General features: G+C 37.5%; 1 protein-coding gene across 3 annotated transcripts in view; it reads left to right on the forward strand.

Moving 5' to 3' along the window:
• LOC127430581 (serine/threonine-protein kinase ULK1-like) overlaps positions 1-13,908 on the forward strand; it is a 30,482-nt gene extending 16,574 nt beyond the window's left edge. For 2 of the 3 annotated variants that reach the window (XM_051680440.1, XM_051680442.1), the window contains exons 16-28: positions 493-633; positions 771-922; positions 1,032-1,109; positions 2,044-2,276; positions 2,399-2,547; positions 2,673-2,788; positions 6,225-6,347; positions 6,478-6,656; positions 6,816-6,994; positions 9,451-9,569; positions 9,765-9,922; positions 10,163-10,298; positions 10,425-13,908. In XM_051680440.1, coding sequence (XP_051536400.1) covers positions 493-633; positions 771-922; positions 1,032-1,109; positions 2,044-2,276; positions 2,399-2,547; positions 2,673-2,788; positions 6,225-6,347; positions 6,478-6,656; positions 6,816-6,994; positions 9,451-9,569; positions 9,765-9,922; positions 10,163-10,298; positions 10,425-10,480 — 1,819 coding nt within the window. In that variant the 3' untranslated portion in view covers positions 10,481-13,908. The remainder of the gene's footprint in view (positions 1-492; positions 634-770; positions 923-1,031; positions 1,110-2,043; positions 2,277-2,398; positions 2,548-2,672; positions 2,789-6,224; positions 6,348-6,477; positions 6,657-6,815; positions 6,995-9,450; positions 9,570-9,764; positions 9,923-10,162; positions 10,299-10,424) is intronic. The other variant, XM_051680441.1, reaches the window with a different exon arrangement.
• Positions 13,909-14,386: the final 478 nt, after the last annotated feature.

Raw genomic sequence — 14,386 nt, forward strand, 5'->3', positions numbered from 1 at the left:
CATCTGACCTTTATCTGTGTAGGATAAAATATCTCTTGCCTGTAGAATCTTAAAAGAAAACTTCACCAAAAATTCTCTTATCTTTTACTCCAACTCATGCCATCACAAACATGTATGACTTTCTTTCTTGTGCAGAACACGAAGATTTTTAGAAGAGTGGCTCAGCTCTGAAGGTCCATCAGTTGGATCGCTTTAAATTAAAATGAATTTGGAGAAGCAAAACTATAAAACCATTGGCACAAAAGACACTGGCAGAACTCTGTCAGCCTCTGCCTCCGACCATTTTACTGTTTTGCTTTGAAAAGAGTTCTGCATCTCCTAAAATTTCCCATGAGATTTGAATTTTTTTTATTTTATTGATCAGGAACTGGAACTTAAATCTAATGTCCATTCCATTCTGTGTTGCCATTTTTGTTTCTCTATCGCTCTCTCTCTTGTTCTGTCGTTTTGTTACTCTGGATCTCCTACACTTTATTTCCGGCTCATTCTCAGCGGGCCGAATGAGTTATCTGGGAGTAACTATAGCAACTATGGGCAGTCTATACCCATTCCAGTCCCCACACAGATTCACAACTACCAGCGCATGGAGCAGAACCTCCACTTCCCAGGTCAAGAGGGCTCTCCATCTCCACGGTGGGTTAATCCACATGTTTGCATACTTGCACTCCCTTATAGAGAGATACATTAGGAATCTGATGAGTTTGTGTCTTACTGTATATTGCTACATGGCACTTACTCTCTCTGTCTCTCTCTCTCTCTGTCTCTCTCAGGTCTGGCACAGTCCAAAGGTACGGTAGTGGGAGTTCTCTGACCTGTGGACAAACAGGGCCCTCCCCTCCTCAGCTAGGAGGGCCTGGCTCTGCCCTCACTCCCTGTAGACTGTCTACAGGGGGCGCTAAACCCTTCCAGCTCTCTCCACAGTGTGAGTGGCACTTGGTTTAATAAAGTCATATCTCTGTAGCTAAAAATAATTTGGCAACTGTTTCTGAAATAACTGGTTTTTTTCTCTTCCTCCCCTCTTGTCTTAAAAGTTGGCACCATTCCTGAGTTACCAGGCCAAATGTGCACAGCAGGTGTAGAAATGGGTCACAGGGGCTCCCGGGGTGGAGGTAATAGCACCCTTCCTCTGTTGCCATACTCTTTTGTTGTTTTTTGAAAAGGATATCAGCATTACATAGTGCAATTAATTTCCCTTGTCTTTGTTGGAAGTCCATGAATTTAAGGAAGGGAACTGTCGCTAATCAAATCAGTTACCTCCATTTCTGCTCAGAATGTGAATTTTATCAATTAAAGGGATAGTTCACCCAAAAATTAAAATTCTCTATCATTTACTCATCCTCATGCCATCCCAGATGTGTATAACTTTTTTTCTTCAGCAGAACACAAACAAAGATTTTTTAGAAGAATATCTCAGCTCTTTAGGTCCATACAATGCAAATGAATGGTGACCAGACCTTTGATGGTCCAAAAATCACATAAAGGAAATATAAAAGTAATATAACTCCATTGTTTAAATCCACATCTTAAGAAGTAATATAATAGGTGTGGGTGAGAAACAGAACAATATTTAAGTCCTTTTTACTCTAAATCTCCAATTAACTTTCACTTTCAGGTGTAAAAGTGAAAGTGAAGATTTAGAGTAAAAAATGGACTTAAGTTTTGATCTGTTTCTCACCCAGACCTATTATATTACTTCTGAAGATATTGATTTAACCACTGGAGTCTTATGGATTACCTCTATGTTTTGTTTGTGATCTTTCAGCTACAAAGGTCTGATCACCATTCGCTTGCATTGTATGGACTTACAGATCTGAAATTTTCTTTTAAAAATCTTAATTTGTGTTCAGCAGAAGAAAGAAAGTCATACACATCTGGGACGGCATGAGAGCGAGTAAATTATGAGAGAATATTAATTTTTGGGTGAACTATCCCTTTAATGATGTGAACTGATGTAGTTATGGTGAAAGTAAAGGTGTGTTCCACTGAATTATTTGCTTTAAAATTACTTGGAATGACCATGCAACATTCTGGCTGCATGTTTAGAAACCAAGGCTCGGACCCAGCAGCCACAGGGCCTGGGCACACGGCTCAACAGTGCCCCTTGTTTGCTCGAGGCGACTGGGGGGTGCAGGCAGAAGATCAGAAAGCAGCATTCAGACCCGGTGGTAGTCCCTCAAGGAAACATGATGCCCTTTAGGACCCTGCACTCCTCTCCCAGGCTTAGTGAACTTATGCAACGCAGCCCCCTGCCAACCATCCTGGGTTCACCTTCCAGAGTAAGATTTAATTCTATCTGTTTGTGTGTACACTATCAAATGACTTCTCAGTATGCACATGTACTGACTGTATGATAAATGTGAGCAAATAATAATATTTAAAAAACCTTGATTTTATTTAGTCTCAGGCTATGCCCCCATTTGAGTTTCCCAAGCCCCCCAATTCCCCAAACATGGTCACGTTTTTGGCCCAGCAGGGCCTCAGGCCAGCTCAGGGAGAGCCCTGTCTGTCACTTGCCTACCAGGCTGAGGAGAAAAGAGGCTTTGGAAGGTAAAAGCAAAAGCTTTAGGAAGATATCGTTCCATTAGGAACTCTTAAATCAAGCTGAAATTTAGCTCCCACCCCCTGCTTTTCTTCATTACTTATTGTTTCTTTTCTTTCCATTGTTTTGGCAGGTCTCAGAGCGCTGGCCGCCTGTCTGATGTGCTACTGATGGCAGCGTTTGGAGGACAGAGAGGAGATAGAGGCAGCATGGAGAACCTTAATTCTGACAGAGCCATGGACATCACAGGTGAGCTCTTTGATAAGCATGTTAACAAACACATGATTTTCCAATTAAGGTCCATATTCTGTTTAACCCTGATTATGACAAAGATGCTCCTGTCACGATTATGAAATTTAGATGACGATTAATTGTCAAACAATTAATTGCAAATATGACAATTAATTGTCTCTTTTAGAGCTTTCGCGATTAATTGTCATATAAACAGTCATATTTCTTAAGGTGCATGTGTGCTTCATACACTTTAAGAAGTCATTTTACATATTTAACTTCAAATATATAAATCATATAATATAATAGGGATACAGTATAAGATTTCCTTGTAAGGCTTTAAAAGTTATGAATGACATGAAAAGTAATGTTTTTAATATCAAAATATTTCTAAATACTTAAACAGTATGTCTATCCTTTAGTTTTGGTCAATTTTACATTTATACTGTTTTTGATTTGGAACTCATTTATTTTATATTATTTTTTTGTGTAAAAAAATAAAATATATAATTATATTTACATTATATTATGCAATAGTAAAATATTTCTGTACTGATTTCTTCAATTTTGCATGGTACTTTAATGCTCTTTGATTAACCCCTTGAGCCCTTAATTCTCATGAAGCAAAACCTTTGAGATTTCGTTTCATCATTTCATTACTACACAGAAATAGAGTAAGTGTGCGTCTCCTCTGTGTCACTGCGTGTCATTAACACTGCGTGTATGAACCTGCTATGATCAGGAACATTTGCCATTACACAATCGTTTAAAGTGAAACCGGAGCGCTTGGGATCACTATCAAAGTATATATTTGTTAGTTTATATTATTGCGGGAGTTTGGCGCAAGCCTCTGCTGATGGCGCATGCATCAGAGCGCTGGAGAATCGCTTAACGCGCTCTTCCGGACAGGAGTTGCTCTGGTTGATGTCTGCTGTGTGGCTCAGTTACGCTCGTGATGCTCAGAGTTCAACTGAATGACACACACACACGTTGATGGCATTTATACATATATTCACTTAAAATTCCTTAATTTGGGCATTAAAATGTGATTGGAATATGAAATGCACAATAATAGCTTAATTATCTCAACCGCGGTTAGATAAAATAACCATGATCAGACGATTATTTAATATCCATAGCTATTGAAAAGTTATTGTTTACTTGCAGTTAGAATGTTTCAAAAAAACTAAAACACTAAGAATTACCTTTGGACATGTGTAGATAAATGAATGTTCAGTTTCTGTGGATGTTCTGAATAAGGTGTTGACATTACTCTATAATGTGGGTATGTGCCTGTTGTATTATTCAGATTTTAAGGAACTGAAATATTGGCTTAATCTGGTTATGGCAGTCAGGTTAATGCATCTTCATGGCACTTATATAATCAGAAAATGACCAAATTCTGATTAATATCAAAATAGTCTTGTTCATGTTAATGCAGTCAGTGTCTGATATCACTGGACTTCTCTACCAGATACTGATCCACATATTTAAACACTCCTTTCTCTTACCCAATCTGTGCACTCACTTTTAACATGCAATATGGCTAGTCTAGGATCATGTGTCAAGTTTCTTCATTTATCGTGACGGCAAGGTTAAATGTCAAGTAAAGGTAGCACTTTGAGTAATATAGTTCAACTGGTAAGGTCAAACTGAGGCTGATAACAAGTAAAGGTTTTGGAAGACATTGTTTGAGAATTTTGGTCAACTTCATGGGTACATTTGCCTTTATTATTATAGATAAGTTATCTAAATAGTTAGTTACTTACAGTATATGTCATGAATAGCATAGGGTGAAAGTAAAACATAAGAGAGTAAAAGTACTTTGTCTCCCTAGAAATGGGAATTGAAGAGTTATTGTGTAAGAAGTCATGGGGTTTAATATTGAATTTGTGGTTGTGGCAAGGAGGAGGGCGAGGCCGGGCCATGATGACGCACGCCCGGCCCCTAATCAGGCTAATCAAGCCCACGAACACGTGTGTTTTGTTTAATAAAAAAATCAATAAAAAAAGAAGGGTAGTGCCAGTTAAGGGGATAGTATACCAAACATTTGTTATTTTGAAGTCAGAGATGACTGAGAGTAAAGAAATGCAGTGCTCATTTATTAACTGTTCTGGGCTGTGTTTCCCAAAAGCATCATTAGTGTAAGTTGATCGTAGGTACCATAGGCACCAATGGTCTTTACGAGCAACTTGGGTTAACAATGCTTTTGGTTAACACAGCCCTGAGTGATTCCATTCATTCACTTGAACGATTTATCAGACTGAATCAACATGCAAGTTTGTAAGTAAGAGTGAATTAGTTAGAGGCGATGCTATAGAGTAATTTTTTGAATTTGAGTAAATTTAGTGGAATAAGTGAAAATGACAACAAGAGTGTTTTTTTTGCTATTATTTGGTAGTATCTGTTGTTTTGGTGTTACATTCAGTTTAGACTGCAAGCTCACAAAAACTTTTGATTAGCATGGTCTGAAGATGATCTGAGCAAAATTTTTTGAAAATTCGATTATCGCTGTGGGAGGAGTTTGAAAAAGTAGATTTTAAATTAAATTAATAATAGCTGACAGGAAGTTTGGCCGACTGTGATAAATGTGGTATCGTTGAACTTGGCTTGATCCAAGGAATCTATCAAGACCAGTGTCATAACAATAGGCAAAAATTATCAAATGTTATTACAATACGCCAATGCATTTGTAATACAGCATTTTACAACTATATTCAAAATGGCCGACATAGGCAAAATTGGTATAATTTGACATGGTATGCCCCACAGAATCTAAAGAGTCCAGTTTCGTGATTTTAGGACAAACCGTTCAGAAGTTATAAGCAGAAATAGCTGGGTTTTTTTTTTTTATATCTCCTGACCCGTAGGGGGCACTGCACCGAAACGCTGCAGGTCACCTCAGGACATGATGGCTATGACACATACCAAGTTTCCACAAAGCGTTGTGCGGATACGGCCTCAAATTCAATTTGGCGCGTTGAATCTTCGTTGAATTTGTTGAAGCGCCATTCAAAAATGGTTTGGTCTATCAAAATTCTTTTAATAACTTTTTGTCCTGAGTGTCTCCAGATTTGCACATTGGATGTACGGCCTAGGACGAGTTCGAAGAGGTTATTCTAAATATTCAAAATGGCGGAAAATCTAGTCGGCGGAAATTGAAAGAATAGAATTTTGTCTCTAGGACATATGGTTCAAAAGTTATTAGCATAAACATGAGTGAAACTTTGAACTGTTGGTGGTGCTAGAGGGTTTGATATAAGCCCTTCGGGCTTGAACCCCTAATAAACAAATTCTGTAAACAAGTTTTTGTCTCTAAATGTAAACTCGCAGAACAATGAAAGTCGAATACAGCATTAATAAAAGGCTCAAGATTTTTTATACATCTTGTAATAATTTTTTTTAGTTGTATGTCTTTTGAAACTTCTCACATTCTCCCTTCTCTGCTTCACAGCGTCCCCTGGTAGTGGAGCTTTTTTATTGGGCTCAGGTAGCCCAGCTCGAGTGGTGTTCACCGTGGGTTCTCCGCCCAATGGAGGGACACCTCCACAGAGTTCTCGCTTAAGGAAGTACTCCGGTAGAGAATTTGCTCTGTTTTCTTATTATACTTCATTGATTTATCTGTGTTTGTGATGCCTTAATTTAACATGAAACCCTCAGGTTAGTATTGACCTGACCTCTGGCCTGACCTCCTCTGTGTCTCACAGTAGGATCTTCAAGTTCCATTAGTCCGGTGGGGTCCCTCACCAGTCGCTACCCACAATGCATGGACGGCTACGAGGGGCCCTCCAGTCCACGCTATGGTTTCACTGACCCCATCTCAGCCAACCTGGAAGGAGCTGTTACTTTTGAAGCCCCAGAACTACCAGAGGAGACCCTAATGGAGGTAAGCACCAAATTTACTGTTTTTCTATTTTAATCCATACAGAGTCCAGTACAGCACAATCCAATAAAGTCATACTAGCTAGCTTGCAGTTGAATGTTTGTAGTGTAAGTTTCTGAGAATGATTTGGGTCTAATGGTACACGTCTCTCTCCATTTGCAGCAGGAGCACACAGAAATTGTGCATAGGCTCCGGTTCATGCTGGACTTTGCTCGCTGTATGGTGGAGGTGGCTGAAGCCAGGGGTGGAGAGGCTGCCCAGGCAGAACAGTCCTCCATAGGCTTACTCCGGCAGCAGAGCCTGGTCGCTGATCAGATCAGCTCTCTGAGCCGAGAGTGGAGGTGAGGAGATTGTGCATTATTAGGGGCTGTTTACACCAAACTTTTCCTTAAAAAAAACAAACAAATAAAAATAAACCTAGACGCAGCACCACGAATTGAGCAGAACGCAGGTGTCTCAAATCGCAATTTAAGTTCTTTTTAACTTAAAGGAATATTCCGGGTTTAATACAAGTCACGCTCAATCGGCAGCATTTGTGGCATAATGTTGATTACCACAAAAATTATTGCAACTCGCTCATCCTTTTCTTTGAAAAAGGCAAAAATTTATATCACAGTGAGGTACTTAAAATGGAAGTGAATGGTGCCAATATTTGAAAGGTTTAAAGGTGCACTCAGCGATTCCTTAGAAACACTGTTGATATTCGAACTCAACTGCCAAAACAAACACACCCCTCCCATCAGTGCTCCTTTGGAAGCTCTGCCCCCTACATTCATTTTTATGCACACCAGCTCCAGACACTCACAGCTCTCCTGCTACTAAATCTAACATCACAACAACAGCATATATGGTTTTGTGAAACGTAGCAAAATTTATGTTACCCGCCTATCGAGAAGAAAAAGGGCAACTTGTGCATCCGTCTTCAAGCCTTTTACCTCTCGGAGGTCTCTCCACTGCTGAAAAGCCTCGCCGATGTTGACGCGGCTCCTAGACCTCGACTTATTATAATCCTCCTTTTTTTAGTTTATATTAGTCTGACCTTTTTCTCTCTGTCTATTTCTCAGCCATTTGTCCTCCTTGGAGTTTAGAAAGTTCGCATCAGCCAGATTTGCCGTCGCTCTTCTAATGAATTTCCCTCTTGCTCTGCCCAACCCCCCCCCCCCCCCCCCCCAATCCTGTGCACGCGCAAGAACCACCCCCTGTTGTTGATTGGCTGGAGTAGTGTTGTGTGGATTGGTCTGTTCCACTTTGTTTTTGTCCCATTTACAGAGCCAGGGCTGTGTACAAATACTAGATTTTTTTTCAGCCCACCCACAGAACGGACAGCTAGCAGACTGTGAGGAGTTATTTGCAGAATTTGATAAAAAATTTACTGGATTAGAATTACTGAGTGCACCTCTAAAGGCAGAAATGTGAAGCTTATAATTTTATAAAAGCACATAAATTAATTCTTCTGTTAAAATTTGTGTATTATTTGAACTGCAAGGTTGTTTAAATCATTTTTTTAGGGTTTACAGCGTTACGTGATCACATAGTTGTAAAATTGGATACAAGTATACACAGAAAAGGTTAGTAAGCGATTTTATCACACTAAAATCATGTTAAAGAGATGGTTCACCCAAAAATGAAAATTCTCTCATTATTTACTCACCCTCATGCCATCCCAGAAGAATATGAATTTCTTTCTTCAGCAGAACACAAAGATTTTTAGAAGAATATCTCAGCTCTGTAGGTCCATACAATGCAAGTGAATGGTGATCAGACCTTTGTAGCTCCACAAATCTCATAAAGGAAACATAAAAGTAATCCATACAACTCCAGTGGTTAAATCCATATCTTCAGAAGTGATATGATAGGTGTGGGTGAGAAACAGAACAATATTTAAGTCCTTTTTTTTACTCTAAATCTCCACTTTCAATTTCAGAAAGTGGAGATTTAGAGTCATTTCTTTTTACTATTATTGTTTATATTGTTTATATTATTGTTTCTCACACACACCTATTTTATCGCTTCTGAAGATATAGATTTAACCACTGGAGTCATATGGATTACTTCTATGTTTCCTTTATGTGATTTTTGGAGCTACAAAGGTCTGATCACCATTCACTTGCATTGTATGGACCTACAGAGCTGAGATATACTTCTAAAAATCTTTATTTGAGTTCTGCTGAAGAAAGAAAGTCATACACATCTGATGGCATGACGGTGAGTAAATGATAAGAGAATTTTCATTTTTGGTTGAACTAACCTTTAACATGCATATTGTTTACATTTTGTGACTATATTTTTTAAACTGAGTATTTTAACATTTACAGCTTGGCCCCATTCACTTCCATTGTAAGTGTTATTTTTCTGTGTTTTTGTTTTTTTTTTTTATAAAGAAAAATGGGGGAAAAGTCAAAATAAATTTTTGTGAGAATCAACATTATGCTACAAATGGTGTCGATTGACCTTCACTTGTGTTGAACCCAGAATATTCCTTTAACCCGGCATTTAAAAAGGCAGCGCTCATGCGCAAGATGCTTATAAAACTGCAAGACCTGGTGCAGCAATCCAAGATGTCCATCTAGTGCACGTTTACATAGGTGAAAATTACAAAAGAGCTCGAATGGACGCAAAAACGGTCCACTTAGTCTCCTAAAACAAAGAATGTATACAATTTGAAATCTGTTTCTACACACAAATGTTTATTTCTGTACAAATAGATCAATTCATAGACCTACTGTAGATCTAGAATCAAATGCTACGTAGATTGGTATTGTAAATGTTAAATGTGTGAATGTTTGTGTTCTGTCAGTTATGCAGAGCAGTTGGTGCTTTACATGAAGACGGCAGAGCTTCTGTCATCTTCACTGCACACAGCCATGGAAGGAATCAAACAGGGGAAGCTCTATCCCTCTACTACGGTCAAACAAGGTCAGCAGTCTAGATAAACTCTTGTCGTCATGACAGTACTCCTTACTTGTAAATTTATGTTGGCTCCAATTACTTCGCAATTAAAATTTTTAAAAGACCAAATTTACAACAGCAACTTTAGCTCTCCTGTCAAGTAGATGAGGTTTTTGTGTGAAATAGGCATAATACTGAGTGTTTTCACTTGTTATTTTTCAGTGGTCAGAAGGCTGAATGACCTGTATAAGTCCAGTGTCATGTCCTGTCGTTCTCTGAGTGCTCAGCTGGAGCGATTCTTCTCTCGTAAGCACAGACTCATGGACCACATCAACAGCATCACAGCTGAGAGGCTCCTCTTCAGCCACACTGTACAGATGGTACAAACTAATGCTGAGTCAAACGTTTCTCTTTTTCTCTGAGGCATAGAAGCAAAGTTATTCTCTAAATATGTCTGTGAGCATAGTTCTCCATTTCTCTTGTCCTTTATAATTGGTTTTGCAACCGTTTGGTCCTTGCATTACTGTTGTTTGCTGTTAAAGAGATTCATTTTGATGTCACTGTTGTTTGTCAGGTGTATGTATATACATTAAGAAGCTTTGTATGCGCTTGTGTTATAGGTACAGACCGCTGCTCTGGATGAGATGTTTCATCAGGGCTCAGCATCAGTTCAGCGCTACCATAAGGCCTTGCTGCTCATGGAGGGGCTCTCTCTCCTCCTCACAGAACAGGCTGATGTCCTCAGCATTAGCAAGTGTGAGTAGAAGCACACATTCAAACTACCGAAACACTCCTGAATGTGTTTTATAGTGTATGTATGGAGTAGTGGAAATCTTTGATCTCTAAGATAATTTCCATAACAATTGTGGTGTTTCCCCACAGGTAAGCAATGCATCGAACGCCGTCTCACCGCCTTGCAATCAGGCCTCTGTGTGTAAAGTCTCTCCACCAAGCTGCTGTTAAACGGCCAAGATTCCCATTCTGCCCCCTGCAACTGTTGTATCTGTCTTTGTCTTTTTTCTAAGTGCTTTAGGGGAGGGAAGAGTCCTCTGATTGGACCAAGTTAATATGACTGACAGCTGATGTCATAATACTTGGGTCTGATGGTGGAGAGACTTTAAAAGTTGGCAGTGTTCACCTGGCAACCCTTTATATCGTCACAGAGCCAGAAGGACAGATTGATCCCTTTGTTTATTGTCAAGAGGATACATGTTTCTCTGTCGCTGAGTGGTTACGTCTCCACAGCTTGGTAATCCACCATGTAAAATTGTATACATACCAATTGCCAGTCAAGTGTGTACTACAAGATGACAAGCCTTGTCACGTGTCCCATGCTTTGTGATCCGCAATTGTTGGCTCAAACGGGTTGAGAATATGGTTGCGTGTTATAAAATGGGTTGTGCAATTTTAGTTGATTGACAAAGTTTACCCACCCCAATATCCTTATTTTGTCCTTAGTTTGTATTTAATTATCTGCCAATTCAATATGTTAACTTCCAGAGAGAAGTTATCAAATGATTTTAAGAGAATTATTAGTACATTTGGCCAATAGGGGATGCTTCTTGTGTGCATGCGTGTGTGTGGTTTCGCTTCGCTTCGTGTTTTGTTTCGCTTCGCTTCGTGTTTTGTTTCGCTTCGCTTCGTGTTTTGTTTCGCTTCGCTTCGTGTTTTGTTTCGCTTCGCTTCGTGTTTTGTTTCGCTTCGCTTTGTGTTTTGTTTCGCTTCGCTTCGTGTTTTGTTTTGCTTGCTTCTTGTTTTGTTTTGCTTTGTTTTGTTTCGCTTCACTTTGTGTTTTGTTTTTGTTTTGTTTTGTTTTGTTTGAAGTCACTTTGTTTGGTTGGTTTAATTCCAAGTGTCCAGTCAGATGAAGACATAATGACTGGATGAATGTTTTCAAACCAGCAAAATGGCAATTTTGTTCACCATGTGAATGTTATTAGATTTACCAAGGCCCAAATTCGTCTATCCCTCGCTTGAGAATAAGCATCATCATTAGATTAAATTAGTGATCATTATTATTAATTGGCTGACCAAGTAACAGGCTGTTCATGAAACAAATTAGTATGCCAATTATGTAAAATACATTCCCATTCACAGAAGGAAATTGTGCAAAGCCAGCAAAACAATTTGTAGCACTTTAGTGAATGTTTACCAAGAACATGGTAAATTCCATTTCCTCCTTAAAATATCTTAAGAAATGAATGCAGTGTTTGGATATCTCTTATGGCCTGATTGCTTTTTCCTTCTTTAAAAAAAACCTATTACTCTGTTTTGTTTTGTGTTTGGCAATCAATTGTATGAATGTAGCTTTACTTTTTAAGTCCATGTGTTGGATCGGATTCAGAACCTAAACTGATTGAGGGGCTAACACACGAAAAGAGGTCAAACTAAAGAGTCTTAAATTTGTGCATCATTACAGAAATATTAGTTGTTTAAGAGGAATTTTACTCATGTAGTTGTTATTCACACCCTGCTCTGTAAGATATGCTTTATTTACGGAACGCTTCTGTGTTTTCTAGTTTAGATAATGGTGGTATTAACAGTGGCTGGATTTTTTTGCCAGCTTAATATTAGGTTTAATTTATTGTTCGCATCAAAGCAGGGCAGAATTTATAAGAAACTCTCGATTTTACCTTTTATTACAGTCATATGTGTGCTTTGGTGATCAGTTCCGGTCCTGATTTCCACCAAGATTAAATTGGGACATTTTAAATACCCATTTTAGTGTTTGTTTTGAGAACAGAATGTACTACTACTGGGTTGTACATGCATAGAGATGTGTTATTTTTGTTGTTGATGTGGGCTGTGTATTATCTGAAGCAGGTATTTCAAGAACAGGTCTTAAGATGGCAGTCTATTTGAGTTGCTGCACTGTTTGAGGGCTCTACTGTAATATTAGCAGAAGACATTCAAAAGTAACCAGAACATTAGTGTGAATGTCACAACAACATGTCCAGGTCATATTTCACCCCATATCCAAAAAACAAAAGTATATTCTGCATAATGAAAATGAAGCCAATTTTAAGCACATTTCTCACCTAGTTTTTTGTCTTCAATCTTGATGGTCTCAGAAATAGACTTATAAGATATAATTTAGTATTTCTTTATTTTGAATTTGAGGTGATGTATGACCTGGACATGTTCCTGAAAGGTTTCACCAATTTAGTATAAGCACCACATTTGAACACTTTCTTTGTAAAGTTTAGAGTCACTGCTCTTTAGCCTTTTATTTCAAATGTGGTTTGTTTGTTTGTGTCTGTTGAAGCTATTTAAAACATTTTAAAAATGTGCCTTTGAAGAGAAAAAAGAAAAGAAAAAATGAAATACTGAAAAATATATTGCTTGTGTTTTTTGTTTTTTTTTTTTGTTTGTTTTTACATACTGTTAGTTAATCTGCAGTGCATTGTTGTTTTTTGTTGGTTTTAATTGGTTGAATTTGACCAGGCTGATATGCGGTGGAATGGACATTGGATTTAGCTTTATTTCTAGCTTGTGTGTGTGAATGTACTTGTGTGTGTGTGTGTGTTAAAAGAATCATGTGTGCATACAGTACACAGTTTTCTTTGAATAAACTGAAGTGCAGTGTCATTTAGTGGGACATAAGCTGTTATTGTTAGTTCCAAAGGCCAGTTGCCATCATATTAATGTGCTTTTTTTCCCCTAATTCCTAATTTAATTTTAGCAACTTTATTCTGTCCTCATAAACATGGTTTGTGCTTTACATTCTTAATTTGAACAGAGAAAATGTTTTTCTCTCTCTCTTTCTCTCTCTCTGTCCAAATAACATGAGGATCATGCTGCATTAAGATGTGTTTTCCCATAAGATGTATTTTTATTGTGCTTTTAAATTGCATCAAATTAATAACACACATTTAAGCTCATCTATCAAATGTTAATGTGCGGCAAAATGGACATTGATGTATATTAGCATTTTCAATCACATGATGAAGCGTTTGTCAGGAGGTAGCAGAGGTCATATCTGTTACTGACTGATCTACAGACACTAAAACTTGTTTCTGCATCACTACACTGATGTCCGACAGTCTCTTTCTGTTCTACAATAATAATGACATGCATCTGTTTTACTCTGAACTCTTGGTATCAAGTGTAAATATGGAATGTAAATTATTGCTTTAAACTTGTACGCATGAAGATTTGCTTTCAGTCACCATCTCCCCACCAAAGGAAAAAAAAAAAAAGAACGTTTCCAATTTTGACTGGTGATAAACACTTACAGTTGTCTGTTGTGTAAAGAATTAAAGGACCTGTACACACCGTTTCATGTCTATAAGATGTCATTTTTTTATTTTATTTTTTTTTTTCTGCTTTAAAACGTTCAGCACCAATAAAAGAGGAAAATTGAAAAGATGTCTTGATTCTTTATAGGCTAAACTGAATGATGACCCACCATGTAGACATGTAGCCTTTAATAATAAATATTTAAAAAAAATATCAATATAGGCTTATACCATAATAAAGGGCAATACAATATAACATACATATAAAGCAAAAAAAAATATTAAAAAATAAGTACATACACCGGGATCCAAAACAGAAACAGTCTCAGAACATTATAGAAATGCTTCCATTTGTTTTTTTTTTTTGTTTTTTTTTTTTTTGTTTTATTTAATAAATGTTGAAATAATTTGTAATAGACATTACGTACTTGCAATGTACTACTTACAGTGTTTTAATTACAAAATATAACAATTTGAAAAATTTTTGGTTTAAAAATTGACATTCCATTTATTTTAAAATTAAAGTTTTAAAACAATTGATTAATAATAAATAATTATTATATTAATGCAATAAATGTATGTACACAAATTATTGGTATTATTATT

The sequence above is a fragment of the Myxocyprinus asiaticus genome, chromosome 40 (genome assembly GCF_019703515.2).
Source record: "Myxocyprinus asiaticus isolate MX2 ecotype Aquarium Trade chromosome 40, UBuf_Myxa_2, whole genome shotgun sequence".
Taxonomy (NCBI): Eukaryota; Metazoa; Chordata; class Actinopteri; order Cypriniformes; family Catostomidae; genus Myxocyprinus; species Myxocyprinus asiaticus.